Genomic DNA, 14,412 nt, shown 5'->3' with positions numbered 1-14,412 from the left:
GCCGTGACCAGCCCAGGCCGCCGGCTGCTGCCCACAGCCTCCGTCCTGCCCTCACAGGGGCACGGCGCCGTCGCACTCAAGGCCCTTGAAGGAAACAGCAGCAACAGAAAGAGGTGCGTTAAGAGCTGTCATCATCTTGAAGAGTTTCAAGCATATTTTAGGAGATTTTTCGTGGCATTTTTGTAGCAGTACAGGCATTTTAGGAGGAAAAAAGTATAATACCCAAACTGCAGACGGCTGATCTGCGTCTGGGTTACGTTGATTTCATTCAGGTTGTATCTTGTTTACGGATAGATCAATAAAAATGTGATAGCCTTCTGGACAGAAACACAAGCACTGGAGGTCAGACACCGGATGAGGTCACATCGGGAGCCGCTGACGGGGGTAAGGGGAGCAGTAGAAACCCACCCGGCACGAGGGTCTCTGGGGCGTTGGTCAGCCGGAGCAGTCCGTCCCCCTCACGGGCGTCTCCTGCCGTTGGGCTCTGTGCTGCTCTGACAGCTGCTCCTAGCACAGGGCACGCTCGCCTGGGTTTGCTCAGGCCCAGGTGTTGTACTGAACCGTGCAGCTTCTCGAAGCACTGACGTGGTAGGCTCTGACTGCTCTCAAGTGTTCGTTCCTGTTAATTGTGGCCTTGTGGTTGCCAAGTGTTCCTAATAACGCTGTGTTCCAAATATTTTTGGTTGTCTTGATGAAAAGCAGACATGTGCTCATACGCTACTCGCTGCTGTAAATACAACAAGTCTGGTTTAGGAATTGTGGTATACTGCTGTGTAGTTACTCTTTAGCCTGCCTGTAAAAGAAGTAGACTGATGAAAGGTAGTAAAGGGGAAAAAAAAGTCTTTGACATTGGAAAGAATAATTGTTTTGCTAGTAGAATAAGTTATGTAAAATCAGTGACTTCTGTTTTTACAGGTTTATAAAAATATGGAAGGAAGACATGAAATTTTGAGATTAAATTTTATGTGTGTATATAATGTGTATTTCAGTACAGGTAAATAATCCCATATACATTAGTGTATAACACTGTTAAATATGTGTACATGTGCTTAATACGTATTGATTGTCGTTTTATGTATACAACAAGTGACAAAATATTGTAAAGTATTGATGTACTGTACTTATATGCACATGTGTATTTAGCTTTAGCCTTTTATTATGAAAATGAAGGGGAAGAGTTTCCCTGTCTCACACAGTCTCGCTCAGATCTTCCCCTCCCTGCACTTCACCCGTCAGGTAACTGTTAAGCGGAGGTGCAGCAGAGCAGCGGAGGTGGAGTGCTGCTCCGCTTGTTGAGCAGCGTGTGCTCCCTGGATCGTTGATGGTACCTACCTTACCAGAAACTGCCTGGAATATAGACAGCTAGTTTTTCATTTCTGTAAGGAATTTTATGAAGTTGTCCGTGTTCAAATGTTTTGTTTAGCAGGGATTTGCATAAAAGATGCCAATGGGTGGCTGTAAGATCATCTTTCATTTACTTTTCACATACAGTCATTTCTAAATCAGAAAGACCACTGAAAGGTATTCAAAGTCTTCTAATCATCTGGTTGCTATAATGTTTGTATAACCTTTGGTTTAAACAATTGAAATCTTGGCAGCTCATATTCAGAAGTTGAAGTGTGATGTTGAGATAAATACCATAAAACACAGGCTAGTTCTGGCTTTTTTCAATATTTTGTGTAAACTTTGACAAATGCATTAGTATGACAAAAAAAAATAGTGAACATATGTGACATTTTAGAATAATTTTTTAAGGAAAAAAGCATAAGAATCTATTTCTTTACAGTAATAGACCAACCGCTGCGGTTATATAAACAAGTATGTGAAGTTATAGAATAAAAAAAGAAAATAAAGGTGTAAACAAAAGAGTGCTTGACAATCTACATGTGTTATAAAAAAATCTTGCAGCTGTTGACATTCTTTTTCAATGTTATAGCCCAGACTTAAGACTTACATGAACTATTTTTTAGAATGCATAGGAAAATGCCATGTGAGCACACTATGGTGAATATTGTTTTTAATAATTCCCCACCTGTACACAATTGGCTGGCAGTCTTTGGTATCTAGTGATCCAACAAAGTAGTTAAAAATATTTGTACCTAATGTCAGTAGATCAAACAAACAAATAGCCCCCTTCCCCACCTCACCTCCCAGTTGTTCAGCTCTAAACTCCAAAACTGCACTTGGGAGCTAGGAATGAAAATTTGAATTGCATGTTTAATACTCTAAAACCTCACAATGTTTGTGAGTGTACAATTAAAACTAATTTTCTATCTAGATTACTTGACTTTTGAGGACATAAGCAACTTATTTTGATGGAATTAATTCCTCTGATCGGTTGAATACATTTTAAAACCTTTGATTTCAAAGTTAATTGAGTAAACATAACTTTAGAGAATAAATATCCTATGTTATACCTAAATAAGTTTGATACAATAGGCATATAATATTCTCTAGTCCTTCCAGATGTAGAAGTAATACACTTAAAATCATTCTGGATTATGAGGATGTCACGATCTTCAGCACCTCTTTTTTAGAAACTTCCAACTTTTTCCTTATTTGCATTATAATATTGTGTCTAGCACTGAACCATAGGCGTCTGAGTTTTGTCTAGTATACATACCTTAAACAGTACTGATGATTTTTATTCTTAAAACAATTTTATTTTTCTTCACTTTTAATACTTTAATGTAATATCTCATTGTTTACATTTTATTTGTACTTTCAAGTTTCACAGAATTTACTTCTGTAAGTATCATGCACACTGATATTTTCTACTTGCGCAAGAACGTTGGCATTTGTACAGACTGGATGCACAGATGGCACAAAATACGATGTCACTCACAACAGGCTTCTTGATCAGTTTTAACCTGTGTGCCAGCAGAAGCTGGGGTTCACACCCTTAAACCAAGTTTTTACTGATTTTTTTTTTTATTAGAACAGAGGCAGTACACATTATTTTAGCCATTTTTTCTTTGTAAGAAGGGAATAAAATGGTAGTGCAGGCAAAGCCAGTGGACTGAAGCAGCCTTTAATTTATTGGTTTCAGGCCAAATTCAAGATTCTAGCCTATTGATTTAGTTGGAATTTAGCCTTTTATATTTATGAAGTTAAAAGGTATAATTGCTTTGTGGAAAAGAAAAAAGGAAAATATTTATTGTAATGGACTATTTTGGAGCCTTGCCTTGGTCATTTGGGAGTAGTTGAAATACTAACCATATGTGGTTCTGTTTAAAAGCCACAGGCCACAACTACAGTAATGTTAACGCAATTTGTTACTCAGCCTCTGAATCGTGTGGGTAAGAAAGTCATAGACTTTGGTGCTGGCTTGATTATGATAGATGGCTCTTATCTTCCCAGTGCCCTGTCCATTTAGCCTCTACTCCTACACAGATAGTTACTGTGTAAAATGTGCTTCGTGAAGAAAGCTTAACTGACAGTAGACTTGGGGCTTTTCAGTTACTTTTCACGTCTCAGGTACAGTTAGTAGGCCAGTATGGATCAAAACATGAAACCTGTAACTACAGAGAAAATCCAAACTAGGATGCTAAGAGGTATTATGAGAATAATTTCTTTGATTATCCATATTTCAGCTAAACATTAACAAAGGGGTTCAGGCTGGCACATGCATTTTACACGTCCTCACTGCAAAGAACTGCTTCAGGGTAGTCTGATATAAAATGGCCACATAACAAAGATTTTAATTCCATCAGTCTAGTCTAATTTTTAATTTCAAATTGAAGATGCATCCTGCCTATGAAAACAGTAGGCATTAGAACTGATTAACTGAAAATCAATCCAGCAAATCATAATTAACTATTCCAAACCATAATTACCTATTAATGAAAAATGAACGTATGGTAAGGTGAAAGATCCTGCCTGAAGTCTACACAGAGTGCCTGGTGTTCATTCCTAGCTTCAAATCTGGGGGCATTCTGTGCTTTTAAGTAAGAACAGATATACTAAAATATATGAACATTCCAATTATTTCTTTTATACAAGCATTCAGTTTCTTGAGTAGCCTACTTGAAATTAATTTCATCTGAGATGACTAGGAGTAATCAAAACTGTGGGGAGAATTGCTGGTTCTTGGATAAGTTTTTCTACAAGAGCTCGTTAAAGATTGTTTCTGCAGCCAGAAGTTTTCTGAATATTCCACAAAGGTTTTTCAGGTTACATGTTGTCTATTCAAGTTTTATCGATCTCCATAAATACTGGTTTTGGAGAAGAGGATTAGGATTTGTTGGGAAGGAAATGACTTTTTTTCAAGGTCAGCTTGAACCAAATAGTATTTAAGAAATTTACCTGAATCAACATATTTCCTGGTGTGCATTGTTTCCATGGCAGTTTGAATGTTTTTTGTTTCAGTTACTGATAGTACACATTCTTGGGAGCATGAAGAAAGGTGCTTGCTGAGCGAGAGGGAACATTATAGGGAATGTCATATGTTCCCTGTTACCTCTTATTATAGGGACTGTGTTCCTTATATTTGATCTTAGTAAAAATTTAAAATCTCCTACATCTATTCCTATATAATTTTCAAAATTTGAAACAGAATTATGTCCTTAAATGAACAAGTGTGTAGCTCAGTTTTCCGATCAGTAAAAAGAAGCTGACCTTGGAGGTCCTCGAGGGTAGTTGAAATTCTGATGGAGCTTGTAATCTCTGTGTTAGTGATACAACATCTTTGGCTACTCACACAACAGTCTAATAAAAATAAATTAATAAACAAATGAATTTATTTTTTAAAAAAGTTTTGATATATTTCCTAGTCAGCATGCAGCTCTCCGTTCAGAACAGATGCCCCTGGAAGCAGCTAAACCAATGTAGTCAATATTAAATCTTTTGCATTTATTTTATCATCATTCCATAGTGATTTTTCCAACTTGTTTCCCCCCCACCATGACAGACCCCCAACTTCACTAATCTTTATTACAAAATATTTGCATCTGTTAACAGGGTTTAGGAAATCATGTCGGTAAAAGACACATTTGGAAACCTGTTGTTTTGTAACTTTCTGCAATTCAACTGAGAGGTGTTTCCTTAATCTAAGATTTCTTCGTACCTTAATATGAGACACTATTGGCTTCTGGGACTTCTACATATTCCAGAAATCATTGCAGTACTGTAGACTCTGCTGTGATCATCTGATGATTTCCTTTATCTCACTCCCATGATTATGGGAATATGCTTTTCTGAAAGCTATATATTTAGATTTATTTTTTGTTAACTCTGCATGTGGAATAATGATGAAGTAATCATATTTTATGTATGCGAAATATTCCGTTCATGGTGCTGCTGCCAGGGCCATGCTGTGTGTCTGGCGTCCTTCCTGGCTGACGTAACGTGTTTCGCGTGTGCTCTCGAGAACAGGTCGGACTGTGGGTCACTACCCTTCCTGTACACCACGGCATCATCACCTTTGCATCTCTCTCTCCGCAAATGGACGTCGGTGTACTTCACGGTAGTGTTGTACGGTGCTTGTGCATCCATCTCTCTTGCTGTGTACTGACATAGAAAGTGCAGATCTTTATTATTTGTTGGTTTATTTTCTGTTTCTTCTTCTTTATTTCTGTTTCTTCTGTTGTCTTTCTCTCTTAAAAAAAATGCTTCACACTTGCTTTCACTTGTATTTCTAGAACAACAATTCATTAACAGTAAAGGAACAAATTTTTAGTTTAAGTTTTATAAGAAATACTTCTCACATCTCGCATGCACTTAGATTATTGAACCATGAAAAAGTGTCAGATTTGAAATAAAATCTGTATCTACATGAAAAAGCTGCTAGCCATGCACTAGGAAGTGCCATCTAAACACTTAAAATACTTCACACTGTTAAATGAAAATACTGTATTTTTCAGTGTTTTCTTTTCCATAGTTTAAATATTTGTATTAGAATGTATATATTTCATTGATGAATGTTATCTTGGAGGGAGCAGTGTAATAAATCAAGCAGCTCTCAAAATCTCTGAATCTCTTGGGCTTTCCAGGCTTTGCAACAGGATTTTTCTTTGGTCACACAGATTTGATGTGTTAATCAAGGTGGACAGTGCTCTGCAACATGCTCCCTAACACATGTCCTTCAGTTTCCCAGACTTGCTTTACGTATTCTTTTCTATGAATCGTTCATCTTTTAAAAGACTTTAACAGGGTTATAAAGCCTTAATTTCCTGGGAAGTTTGTTCTCCAGAAAAATGGAATATTTCTGATAATGGCTTCGGTAGCATTATTTTTTCATGTGGAATGAGGCTATTCTGATGTTGTTGCAAGGTTGATTTTTGTATTAAGCAACTTGTTCAACAACTTTAATACAAGTTGTTAAAACTGCAACTACTCTTTGAAACATAACAGAAAATTTGCATTCCAGTCTATTAAGGAAGTGAGAGGTCTGGCAGCAGGACTGGCAACAAGGGATTTTAGGTTCCATCAAACTCACCGGTGCAACTAATACAATGCGTCATTTGTGCCTAAGCATGGAAAAGCCCTTGCTGGCTGAATTCAAGATTCACAACCTTATAATAAGCAGAAAAACCACAAACTCCCCCTTTGTCATCCTTGAAATTCTGCAGCCATTGCAGGTCATCCCAGAAATATCCTCTTCCAGCAGCTGACACTTGTTTCATGAATCCAGAAATGGAGCTGCACCAGCAAAGCTAGTCCAAGAAAAATTCTTCCAGAAGCAGCTGGTCATTGTTGTTCTTGTTGTCCTTTGGTGCAGCTGTACACAGACTAACCGGTGCCTTTGCCAAAACTGTAGCAAAGCTTCTCAGTACTATCAAGATTGACGTAGAAAAACTGAAGCTGTCTGACAACAAGATAGCAAATATGTACTGGAGAGAGGCTCCTCTTTTGGCAGTTCGTGAAAAATGCATCTCCCAGAGGCAGGGTTACATCCACACGAACATGTACTTCAGTTTCCAGGGGCACCTGCCAGAACCCTGTGGATGCATTCAGTACATGTATGGGGTTTATTTTTATTTTTAATTAAAAAGTATTTGTATCAGCTTTCTTTACAATAATTCTTGTCTGTGCTGCTTGAGCACACTGTTTTCACCTTAGATACTTACTTAGTTCTTCTGGGCTTCTTTTGGTTCTGCGCTTGAGTGACAGTTTCAGTCTCTCGAATCCTTAGACTAATTGTTTTGTTCTTCTGCCCCTGATACAGGTGAGACTTTGTTTTCATCACTTTTTACTTGGTACAAGATATCATTTCCCCTCCTATCTCCCATCAGTCTTACACATTGTTTAGTTATTTACTCTTTACCTCACATATTTCTGTGCGAAACTAATATCATTGCTGTAAATCTCTTCATTTCTACTTGTTGCTATTCTTATAATGCTTTTTTTTCTGACATCAGGGTACTTCATAGTATTTTCATTTCCTCCCATGTTGAGTGCCTGCTCATTCAACTGCAATACTATCTGTTCTACTAATTCCATGGAGCTAACTATACTGTACTGACTTTGCCGATATCTGCAAGTAGAAACAAAACAAGGTAATTTAATTTTGCACCTTTTTCTGAATTTTGAGACATGGTCTTGGTTTGACATGTGTAACACAGCACACAATTCTCCGTGTTGTTCACACGTAGCTTACATTTTTGCATGGAATTGCTCTGCCAGTTGTGCCTAACTTTGAATTTTAATTTGTTGAGGTTTAGGAGGTTCTTGTCAGTGTTTTTCCGACAGGCTGCGATGCCAGTTAGTAGCAGTCATGCCCTGCAGCGTGTTTACCACTGCACCAGTTGTGGTGTCATCCAGAAATTTGTTGAAGATGCATTTCATGCCATTTTCCAGCTTGTTAATGAAAAGATTGGGTGGCATTTGCCACAGTGTCAACCCAGGAAGACAGGATTCATAGCCACCCACCTGTTAAACTTGAAACCATTGGCTACTGTCTTTTTGAGTCTGAGGGTGCAATCAATGTTCCACTCTTTATGTAGACCCATCTCCCCTGCTGGTCTGCAAGGGTGCCAAAGCAGCCTGTGTCAAAAGCCCTGTTAAAGCCAAGGTAAATGAAACGTGCTGCTCCTTCTTCAGCTGCACAGCTTGTTCTTTCGTCGTAGAAGGTGATCCGTTTTCCCTTGTTCAGCCTGTGCTTTGTGTTTTCATTCACTTTCTTGTTCTGCATGTGTCTAGAAATGCCTTCTATGAGGAATTGTTCCCTACAGTCCAGCCTGTAGCTCCTCCAAACCTGCTCCTTGCTTTCTTGGAGGTGTTGGCCAAGGTTTCGTTTCTGTTTCCCTAAAATATCAGTTATAATTGACAAGGTGCTAATAGAGAAGACTTTGCAGTTTAGAAGTTCTCTCTTCTGAGATGATATCAGTGAGAGTTTTTGTCATAAATAAAATATTATTTTGCTATCAGTGCTATTCAATGGAGAATTTTCAGTAAGTCCTACTTCCAGGTTACATTTTATCAGCCATTGTTTGTTCAATTTCTCCATTGTGAGCTAGACCGAGTTGCTTTGTGATGAGTATTGACTCTTTGCATTTCAGAAGATAGGTGTAAAATTCCACTCCTATCCAAACAATGCTTTTCTAAAGTGAAAACTTCATTTTTCAGTGAATCACTTTACATGCTGGTAGAAAACTGGTATTTTTTAAAAGGTGTTAATTCCTCTTAAGTTGTAAAAATTGTATAGAATGTGCGCTGATGATGTGGTGCATTTTTATTAACAATCTGTGAAGTAAGGAAGTCGCATGAAACTTAGAGAAAAACAGTAAAATTAAGCAAGATGAATGTGTTCTTACATATTTGAAAGTTTGTGACTTTGCTTATAATTTAGGAGAAGAGACACTGCTGCACACCAAATGAATGCTAGAATGCATAAGAATGTGTGCTGTGTACTTGTGAACTGATTCACTATTAGATAAGTGGACTGGACTGGAATATCACATCATTTTAATGGACTTCTAATATTTTAAGCTTTTTTTGCTGTTCCTCAATTCAATTAAGCAGTCTATCCGTAAAGTGGTGTACAAAATATCCTGTTATTTATGTTTTGCAATCGCTGCATAAATGCTTCAGGTCTGCCAGGGCTTTAGGACTACGCTGCACGTTGTAGGTGTATTATGAATTAGTCACCCCTTTCCAGTTGAGTAGTTAATGGATATTGATCATTGTTTTGTCATGAATTGTAGTGTGTTCTATCATTTGAATGTTGTTTGTCAAATATTTTTTACAAATTACTGTGCAGAACCTTGTATCACAGCTGGTGTAGTTTAAGGTTTGGACAGAGTCACTGTGAATGAAGCCCCGCTGTGAAATAAAAGTCAAAAGGCATCTTGGCATCCCAACCATTTCCTTGGGAGAAGATTACAGCCTGAGTATGTTGAACTTTATTGCCATGGGCCTCATGACAGTATTCAGAAACATGCATGGCATTTCTGTTAAAGAAACTCAGATGTGCTTAAGACGCAAGGGATGGCATTCTTCTGTTTATCAGTATCTTGCAAAAAAAAGTTAAATGTTTTTTGCGCTTTTGGGGTACAGTAAAAATACGATGAAGAGTGTATAATTTATGCACGTAAAAGTTGAGGTTCCTAATTTCCTAAACATAATTTGTTATAAGAAGAAGGAAATGACTAATCTCAACCCTAGAACGGAAATGTATTTTTTGAGAAAAAAGGGAGTGGGGGGGTTCAACAGCTCTTCTTTGAGTAAAATGTTTCTTGTTCTGGTATACCGTGAGATCAGAAGTACAGTGGAGCTGCATAGAGATAATAGGCTGCATTTGTTAACTTGTGAGTGTGCAGAGAGAAGCAAAAGGGAACTTAAAAATCACTGAACGTTACGTGCTGGTGTAATTCCATCTAAATTGCATCAGTTGAATTCTGTCCCTCATACCACTGTGTTTCAAGGACAGGCAAACTGATGAGAACTCAGGGCCAGATAAAGACAAATACGAGGCGCTTCAGGAAGGAACATCCTTCTAAGATGGAATTGGATCTCCTGCTACCTGGAATGGCGGGCCTGTACCATCTGGCTTCTACTGCTGACTTGATAGATTCCTTAATGCAGTGGTCTTTATGAAGGCCTCTAGGCAGGCAGAAAGACCACAAAGTCTGAACAAAATGGTGAGGATTTTTCTGGGTTGGATGCAGTTCATTTGTGTTCTGCATTGGCACTCACATGAATGCAGTGGCTGTAGAGGATGAGAACGTATTACATCTGGCATAGTTCAGGGCACAGGGGAAATCAATCTCATATGGACTTCGTGTTGACTTACTGCTGTCAGATAGGAACCAGGTAGCAATCTGAGAAGTTACTCCTTAAAAATCTAAAGTGTGGTTCTGGTCAATGATAAACCTGACTACAGTGGGCAATAAGAGTGTACCTTTTTGTTTTTGTTAACTGAGAATCACTGCAACAGTATTTAAGTAGAACAAAAGTTAAATTAAAAGCTTCTGCTAATGAGTGACACATAAAATTCCTTTTATGAAAGAAGAGATGCTTTTGTAAGTTAATTTTGAAAGACGGTATATTTCCTTATCAAAATGAGAAGTTTTAAAAGTAATGAGAATTATGGTAGGCAGTATCTTACGAGTTTTGAGTGTGTTTTTGTATTTCTTCTGATAGAAAAGTCTGCAGGTAATCAGCTGTGTGGGTGTCCTAGGTATGTAGAATCATAGAGTCATAGACTGGCCTAGGCTGGAAGGGACCTTAGAGATCATCTCGTCCAACCTCCCTGTCATGGGCAGGGACGCCACCTCTCAACTAGACCAGGCAGCACATGGGGACCGAGCAGGAATCGAAACCACGATCTTGGTGTTGTCATTGTTGTCAGCACCGCGCTCAAACCACTGAGCTAACCGGCCCCCTAAATGTCTTCCATCCCTTTTCTCAAGTCCCAGGAGATTTGCATCTAAAAAAAATTGTAGCTGCCTCGTAAGGTTTGATTTCACTTTTGGTGACCGAAAAAAAGAAAACCTCGATCGTGTTATAAAGCAGAGCAGTGGCTAGCAGTGATGTTAACGTTATTAGGCAGAACTGTATATGAATGTTAGAAAGAGAGTATAGACATTATTATACGTAAACCAGCTGGATTGCTTTGTTTCAGGAGTCTAAATTAGTTATATACAATACATGTATGACACTTCCAGTCCTTTAGTTTGCCTGTGAAATTGAGAAGCTAAGCTTTCAGTGCAACATCTCTGTTAACCATGGCATCCTGTCTTGCACCTACAAAGCAGGTGAACAATTAATTTCACTATTCTTAAAACAGCAGTGTTATACTTGATTCCTAACTGAGATCATTTTACATTTCTTGTGCTGTGCTGGAGAAGAAAAAATATAGGGAGGTAATACTTCCATACTACAAGTCCAGGGGGTACTGCTGACATAGAATATGTGGAGAATTTCATACTTGCAAGAAGGAGTGGAAAAATAATATGTATTGTTTATGTGGTGATGATATATATCTTTGAGACATATGTTAGCTCTTGGAATATTGAATGCTCTCTAGGTGAAGATACATTGCTCAGCTTTTAGAAAGATATTTTTGTGTATATTTTGGATAAAAAGCCAAATAATTTGGGCTAAGGGATTAAGTAGATAACTGGAAACAATGAGAATGGATCATTTTATACCTGATTATGAATAAACATGTACAGAAATAAGATGTGTATTTCTTTGAAAGCTCTTAAGCATTCGTAAAGATTGTAAAGTCTCATTTTAAATGGAAAGTTTTCTCATCAAGTGAGAAGATACTAACAAAATGTATCCTATCTTAATATTAAACTAAAAATACATTTAATAAACTCTGAATGAGGGTTAAGGATATGGATAACAGTAAGAAACAATGCAGAGATTGAAAATGGAAAGTAACTGAGGCTGGGTCTTTAGTCTTACTATCTGACATCTTGCAAACTAATTGCAGGTTTTTGATATACATGTCACAATACTGAAAGGCCTCATTAAAAGATATATTGGGTTTCTCAGTGTCCACTTTTCTTACTCTTTTCCTCTGCCAAATTGGAATGTGTTTTGAAGTGTGAGCACTTGCACGCCCTTTGTTTTCCCTGTGCAGATAGCATACATGCATTCATGCAAAGGTAAAGCTTCACATCTGTGAACTTGTACACCTTTTCAGAATACATATATAAGTAGTTTTCTAAAATGCTACTGTATTTAACTGTGTATGGATGTTAGTCTTTTTCTGTTTAGGTGAGCTTGGTTAAAGTGGTCAAAGGTGACATATTTGTTACTGGAAAATCATGAAGGATGAAGTGGACTTTTAAAGCGCTGAGAAGCAAAATAGTCTTGTGATAGGTTTTTTGGTCTGTTTTTTTAAACCTGCAGTCCAGTCACTCAGCAGCCATTTAAGAAAGACGAGTGAGATGAATACAAATAACATCCCAATGATCCATAATATGACTGTTCTGTAATGGAGATTTTATATTTCTGCTATCACAATTGACTGGTGCCAAGTTTTTGCTAGTTTCTTTGTTTTAGAGAACCCTAGGATGAGATGAAGGCGTAAGTGAAGTCTGGCAGAGGAACAGTTGAGATATTTCAGTTTTGGAATTTGGTCAGATATAGATAGTTAATAAAAGTGTGGTTTAAGTTGGAGGGTGCCCATTATAAGAATGAATGTTAAAAATATTGAAATTAATTGTTCAAATGGAGATGTTGTTTTGCCATTCATCACCCAGGGACATAATGGTGGTACAGTTGTCCAGTAGAACTGTGTATATTACTGTGTTCTTTAGTGTTGGCAAAAGGAGCTAATGAAAAAATCTAGCCACTTGGAAAAAAGAGTTTATTTTTTAACTCCAGTTGAGTATTTTTTGTTCGATGTTTTTAAAAGAAAGTCTTAAAAATTCAAGTAGTTTGTTTTTTAAATATTAAGTTACATTCCGATTCTGGTTTCTTTTAAAAAGACTTCCATAATAAAATTGCCATTTTCATCAGTGCAATTACTAGTTGATTTACTTTGGCATACCCTTTTCAGCCGAGAGAGACACGAATGACACACTTGACTGTTGCGTGAGGTATTCTGAGACTGTGAGGAGAATGGGTTTTCATCTTCTTTTAAAGCTGAACTTGTGCCAAACTTTTGTAGAGGTTGTGGAGGTGATTATTTCATATTAAATACATGTCAATTTCGTTGTATAAACTTTTTGAAAGTACATTCTTTTGTCATCACATCACTTCGATTTTAGTTAGATTAGCAAGCTACCTTTTTATTGTTTCCCAAATGATTAATACTTTCCTTTTAAATGTAAATTACGTTGATGAAATTGTATTTCAGACATGGGAGTGAGAATGCTGCTAATAAATTCCTTATATGGGAAGAATTATAGCAATACCATTCTAGCAGAAATCAAGATAAGATATGTATATGTACACACACAAGCACAGACATACAATATATGTTATTCTTACATTATATCAAGTGATTTAATGTTTTTTTTTGTGTATGGGAAGGCTATTAGAGGGACTCCATAGGCAGAAATGAAATTAGAACGCGTAACATTCAAAATGGTTTTACTTATTTTCTTCATATGTTTTTCTTGAAGGATTGTTCATCTTCAGAAGAATATAGCATTGCTGCAGCTTTGCTACCCCTGACGACTGCTTTTTATAGGGTAAGTTTTTTGTTGAAAACTGCTCCTATTCTGTGGGGTTTTTTCATTACATACATTGCTAAGAAAGTGATGGCAGGAGATGGATGGCAGGTAGAAATGTTCGTTTTAAAATTGATTAATGTCAGTTCAAGTCTTTTAATAGGCTATGATGGACATTGTTCCAAATACATGTTTACTGATGTTGGGTGATGATGACTATGATAAATTTACCCAGAACTAAGTGCAGGCTTATATGATGGCTTAAGGAGTTACCATTGAATTATAACTTGTCAGGAAAGTAATTAAAAAAACCCAACAACTTATGGTGTTATTGTGTAAAAACTGTTTGTTGGAGTATTTTTTTGTTTAATTTGGCATTTAGGCATTGGCCAAAAAGTACACGTTAATAAATTTGGAGATTATTTTGAATGGCTTGTTTTAACTATATTTGTTTTCAATTTCTTGTGGTTTGTTTTTGTTTTGGTTTGGTTTTTTTGCCTGATGTTTGGTAGTGATAAAAAATAAAGACAAAAATGTAGATAATACACATTCTGTAAGCAATTAGTTGAAAAGCAGAATTTTTGTAGTGTAACTAGTTATTTCAGTATCCCAATACAGTAGTGTTTTCACCAGTTTTGATTAGATCTGGTGCTGCTTTCTGTGATGTACATATCTGAGGCGATAAGAAGCTCAGAATGTGGACTTGCTTGCAATATTTGTTTAATGTGAATATTGTTACACAACCCAGTTTGGTAGTCAAGTGTTTAATCATTGGTAATTGGTATGTCATGATACTGCAGAATAGTGATTACAGTGACAGACTGGCTAGATCTTAATAATA

General features: G+C 37.1%; 1 protein-coding gene across 1 annotated transcript in view; it reads left to right on the top strand.

The window, feature by feature from the left end:
• The window catches only part of SBF2 (SET binding factor 2), a 110,843-nt gene that overhangs the window by 38,613 nt on the left and 57,818 nt on the right, over window positions 1-14,412 (top strand). The window contains exon 15 of the mRNA XM_009871694.1: window positions 13,524-13,592. Within this exon, the coding sequence (XP_009869996.1) occupies window positions 13,524-13,592 (69 nt within the window). The remainder of the gene's footprint in view (window positions 1-13,523; window positions 13,593-14,412) is intronic.

This window comes from Apaloderma vittatum, unplaced genomic scaffold (genome assembly GCF_000703405.1).
Source record: "Apaloderma vittatum isolate BGI_N311 unplaced genomic scaffold, ASM70340v1 scaffold7196, whole genome shotgun sequence".
Lineage (NCBI taxonomy): Eukaryota > Metazoa > Chordata > Aves > Trogoniformes > Trogonidae > Apaloderma > Apaloderma vittatum.
The sequence above is the reverse complement of the archived record's forward strand: the minus strand, read 5'-3'. Positions and strand labels throughout refer to the sequence as shown.